The sequence below is a fragment of the Lepidothrix coronata genome, unplaced genomic scaffold (assembly GCF_001604755.1).
Source record: "Lepidothrix coronata isolate B3197 unplaced genomic scaffold, Lepidothrix_coronata-1.0 Scaffold365, whole genome shotgun sequence".
Classification (NCBI taxonomy): Eukaryota; Metazoa; Chordata; class Aves; order Passeriformes; family Pipridae; genus Lepidothrix; species Lepidothrix coronata.
In genome coordinates this window covers 164,280-169,210 of record NW_016690545.1, presented here as the reverse complement: position 1 = coordinate 169,210, position 4,931 = coordinate 164,280, and the positions used below count along the sequence as shown (strand labels likewise).

Here is a 4,931-nt window from a genome sequence, read left to right as displayed (position 1 = left end):
GGCAGAACCAGGCCTGTGTAACACCCCTGGCCTGTGTAACACCCCTGGCAGAACCAGGCCTGTGTAACACCCCTGGCCTGTGTAACACCCCTGGCAGAAGCAGGCCCGTGTAGCACCCCTGGCAGAAGCAGGCCTGTGTAGCACCCCTGGCAGGAGCAGGCCTGTGTAACCACTCCTGGGACGGCTGCAGTGCGGCCTCCAGCTCAGCTGAGCCTGAGCAGAGGAAAACACCCTCCCGAGGGGAGCAGGGCGGGTACCTGAGCTTGCTGTTGCAGTAGGAGCAGCGGAAGCAGCTGATGTGAAACACCTGCTGGTTGGCAAAGAGCCTTTCCATGGGGTACACGGTCTTCTGACACCCAACACAGGTCTCCTTCATTGGCAACTGGAATTTCTGCGGGAGGGAGGGGAAAAGTGTGTGAGCTGGAAAACGCGTCGGCCGCCGGGGACTCGGCCTGGGTTCCCCCCCGAGCTCTCCCCAGTGGGCTCTGGTGGGCAGCCAGGTGGGGAGAGGCTACAACAGGCCCCCGGGGCTGCTGTGGCTCGACAGCCAGCCAGGATTTTACCCCAGTGAGCTCCACAGCTCCACCTGAGCAACAGGACAACGAGAACGCCAGGGCTGAGCCGGTTCCCAAAAGCTGCACAACCTCTTCCTGCAGCCTCAGCTTTTCTTGATAGGAAAATGATGAAACATTCCATTACAGCCAGGATGAGACTTACCAAATGAACAAAAATAGTGCAGAAAAAACTGAATCCTGGGATGGTTTGGGTGGGAAGGGACTTTGGTGATCATCTCGTTGCTGTGGGCAGGGACACCTCTCACTGGAGGAGCTGAAGCAGCCTCAGAAGGTGGAGGGTGGGAGAGGAAAGGAGTGAAACAGGAGTGAAATAATCCACTTTTGCCAAACCTTCCCTCTCAAAGAGGAGGAAAGAGTCTCAGCCCCGACACAGCAGCAGGAAACACTCCCTGCCTTCACTCCTGAACAATCCCAGCTCCATCCCAAAGAACCCACACTCGGGTTTCGGGACTCAGGGCCCCCAAACTCGCTGAAGAAAGTGAGCAGAGCTTGGAGGTTAAAGAGCTAAAATTCTGATGTGCTCACTGAACTGCCCTGAGGGTTCAGCAGGAGCTGAACACTGAGGAGTGGAGTGGCCCTGCTGTGACTTTGGGGTTGTTTTCCAACAGCACCAAAGAAAGCAAAAAACACTGTCCATGAGAGAAGGTGCCATTTGCTCCTTGGAATCTATTAACTCTGGCCAAGGGGGGAAAGACACTTTGCAGGAAAAATTAAATAACACAGTTGAAAAAATTGGCAGTTTGAGGCTGATTTAGTTGATTAGAACTAATTTGGCAGCCGGGGAGAGGAGAAAGCTCGGGCTCCACACCCTGCCCAGACACACTCAGAGCTTCCTCCAAACTTACAGAAAGTTTTAAGGAGAAAAAAAATAAATATCTGATGGCTGAAGAAAAAAACCAGGAAGGTCACAGGAAGACATAATCACAGCAATTTATTTATAACAGCCCAGGAACAATGGCCAGGAACGAAAGTTACGGTCCGAGGGGGGCAGATTGCTGAAGGCAGAGCCAGTTTTTGTCACAGCCAGAAAGTTTGCTGCTAATTTAATTCCATTTTAAATGGCGTTGCCTGAGGTTACAGCAGATTAAAAGTTCTGATTGCCACAGGTTGGCCACCGAAATTCAGAATTCCTCCCGAAAAAAGAATCCACAATTCCCAGGTGCTGCCGAAACTCTGAATTTTGAGCCCCTAAATGCAATCTCAAAAAAAAAATAAAAATAAAAACGCTTGCCCATTAAAAAGTCTTCTCCCTGAAGGTTTAAGTTTTCCATGGTGGCCTTGGTGGGCCCTGGTCCTTCTGCAATCACCCCCCCATGCAAGGAGAGGAACTTACTTGCACACAACGGGCCCTATGTCTGTGGAGAGGCGTTTTTGGGGGGTGAAGAGACAGGAATTCCTTCCCAGGACGCTACAAAAAGGAGCTACAGGAGGAAGGTGAGGCCCAATAAACATTAAAAAAAAGGACTGGAGAGAAAGCTGAGAGTTGAGCTCACATTAGGAGGGAAGCAGAAGGCAGGAGGAGAGGTTAGGAACCAAGAACAGGAGACAGAAGCTGGAAGAGACAAACAGGAACCTTAGGTGAATAAACAGCAGCTGGGTTTCTATCTCACAGTGCAGCATCTAAAGCAGTAACGAGGCAAAAAGGCTAAAAATGGTTCTAAGAATATAAAGAGAGCAGAGAGGACCAGGAGCAGAGATCACACAACTCCTCCAGGCAGCTCCAGTTCCCCACCCCGGCATTCCCAGCTGGGAAAGCCACATCTCCCTGATCTCTGAGGTCAGTGCTGTCCCTCCCAAAGAGGGGGAAAACCCCACAAAAGGCCAGTTGTTTCCTCAGGAGCGAGCCAGGAAGTCTGTGGCAGCCCAGGGGGACCCTCAGCCCAGCTCCAGACAGCTCATGTGAGGGGGAACTGCAGCGGGATCACAACACCCAGCGCTGCCCCTGGGCGTCCAAATCAGATTAACAAGCACAGTCCTGTCCCAAAGGCTGCTCTGTCGCTGCCCTGGAGGAACTGGAACATCAAAGACCCCTCAGAAAGCCCAGCCTGACCTTTCCAGTCCCAGTGCCCTCACCATGGAGCTGCTCCCAGCTGCAGCTCCCTTGGGAGCAGCTGGAAGAGGAGGGTGGGAAGCCGAGTCCCAGCGTGCTGGAAGGCTCTGGAGATCACTCCCAGGAGCTCAGGGCCCACCTCTGGGAGCACTGACAGGTCCTGCCACCACCCCCCCCTGCTCAACCCCTTCTCCCACCCCGAGGAGGAGCAGAGTCTGTGGAGCAACAAGCAGTTCCTGACCCAGCCTCTGGAGGAAAACCCCCCTTTTTGAGGTGTTTTCCGTCCTGATTTAAATCATTCCCTCACAAACACAGCCCGAGCAGACACCAGCCCACTCACTGCCAGGCCTCTGTGCCCACACTGAGGGTTCTCCAGCACCAAACAGGGACGTCAGATGGTTTTAACCCCCCCTGAATGCCTGAGATTGAAGGGCTGTGTTACCTTCACGGCTTTGGGTGGGGAGGCCTCAGCCTGGGCAGCTGCTCGGGCACCCACGTTCTGCTGCTTTGTGCCAACAGGTTTCTGAGCTTCTGCCTCGCTCTCCGAGTTCTGTCCAGCTGAGGGAGCAGAGGAGGGAGGAAAAAAAATGCAATTACAGTGAGGCTTTAAAGCTTTAGAGCACGGGCAGCTCGTGCTCACAGGGCATTAGTCTGGGTTAAGAGGTGAGGAGGCTTTTAACACTTAAAAAAGCGTTCAACCAGGGCAAGCAGGGGTTACAAATGTCTCAGAATTACAACTGCAGAAAACTCTGAACGGGAGAGAAGTTCTTGTGCAGTGGGAGTTGGGCACAGAGCAGATCTTTGGCACAGTCTGTGTCAGGGGATCATGAGGGGGCTGAGCTGAAGCGTCTCCCCCAGCCCTGTGAGCTCACCGTGACCATCCTCCAGCAGAGCAGAGGGCACAGCCGAGCTGCTCTCCCCCGCAGAAACCTGCAAGAGAAGGAGACAATGAGCCCCCCTGGCCTTCTGGGACCTGGACAAGCCCAGCAAACCCCCCCAGGCTGAGGCAGGGACAGACCCCGGGGGCTCAGGGAGGGACTTGCTGGGTTTGCTGGGTCACCACCAGTCCTGGCAGACAAGCTCGGAGCTGCACAGCTCTTGCAACGTTCAGCCCATCTGAACAACGTCAGCACACTGTTCACACACACAGACATCATGTTCCTGTTTCCCCCAGCACCTGCAGCTCCTACACCTTGACCTCCCACCCTCCAGAAATGGTTTGTTGAGGTTCCTCCCAGGTTTTCTCTCTTACAAATCCTCTGACACTTCCCCCCCCCAGGTCCAGCACATTTGCTGGAAATCTCATTTGACCAATCTGTGACATTTAAACATTCAGCAGAGACCGTGCTTTTGGGAAAAAAACAAAATAAAAAATTAATAATAACTTAAAAAAAGGAACAGCTGAATTCTAAGAAACTTTTGTAGAGCCAGACACCTGCTGGGACAGACGTGCTGGATCTGTATCCTGTTCATCCCCTTTTGGAAACAAATTCATACTTAAAAAAAAAAAACCAAAACAAATTAAAAACCCTTTTGGAAGAGCTGGATCTGAACAGTTTCAGACACTGAACAGACTCACAGAATTGTCTGGGTTGGAAAAGACCTTTAAGATCACTGAGTGCAACCATGAACCAAACACAGCACAAGCTCTTGATGCTCAGTCCTTTATTAAACTTGGCACTATTGCTGTTAAATCAAATAGTTTTAAGTAGCTGCGGCCGAGGACCTAAAGCACAGTAAGGAGATTAACTGCAAATCATCCCTAATTCACTTGAAGGGCTGAAAAGCCCACTGCCAGCAACCCAAATTTGCAAATTAACGAGTTAATGAGAAGGCAAATTGCATCTATTAACATAGTCTGGAAAAAAAACACTGTAACCCCGAGCCCTGGGCTGAGAATTCCCATTGAGAGGCTGGGACAGTCACTGGGACAGTCACTGGGACAGTCACTGGGACAGTCACTGGGACAATCATTGGGACAATCACTGGGACAGTCACTGGGACAGTCACTGGGACAGTCACTGGGACAGTCACTGGGACAGTCACAGTCACTGGGACAATCACTGGGACAATCACTGGGACAGTCACTGGGACAGACACTGGGACAATCACTGGGACAATCACTGGGACAGTCACTGGGACAGTCACTGGGACAGTCACAGTCACTGGGACAATCACTGGGACAATCACTGGGACAGTCACTGGGACAGACACTGGGACAATCACTGGGACAATCACTGGGACAGTCACTGGGACAGTCACTGGGACAGTCACAGTCACTGGGACAATCACTGGGACAGTCACTG

The 4,931-nt window shown here is 52.2% G+C and overlaps 1 protein-coding gene across 1 annotated transcript in view; it reads right to left on the bottom strand.

The window, feature by feature from the left end:
• Positions 1-4,931, bottom strand: part of LIMA1 (LIM domain and actin binding 1) — a 23,495-nt gene that overhangs the window by 3,091 nt on the left and 15,473 nt on the right. The window contains exons 5-8 of the mRNA XM_017838859.1: positions 4,724-4,826; positions 3,498-3,676; positions 3,068-3,183; positions 145-391 (exon numbers count right to left, since the gene is read on the bottom strand). Coding sequence (XP_017694348.1) covers positions 145-391; positions 3,068-3,183; positions 3,498-3,676; positions 4,724-4,826 — 645 coding nt within the window. The remainder of the gene's footprint in view (positions 1-144; positions 392-3,067; positions 3,184-3,497; positions 3,677-4,723; positions 4,827-4,931) is intronic.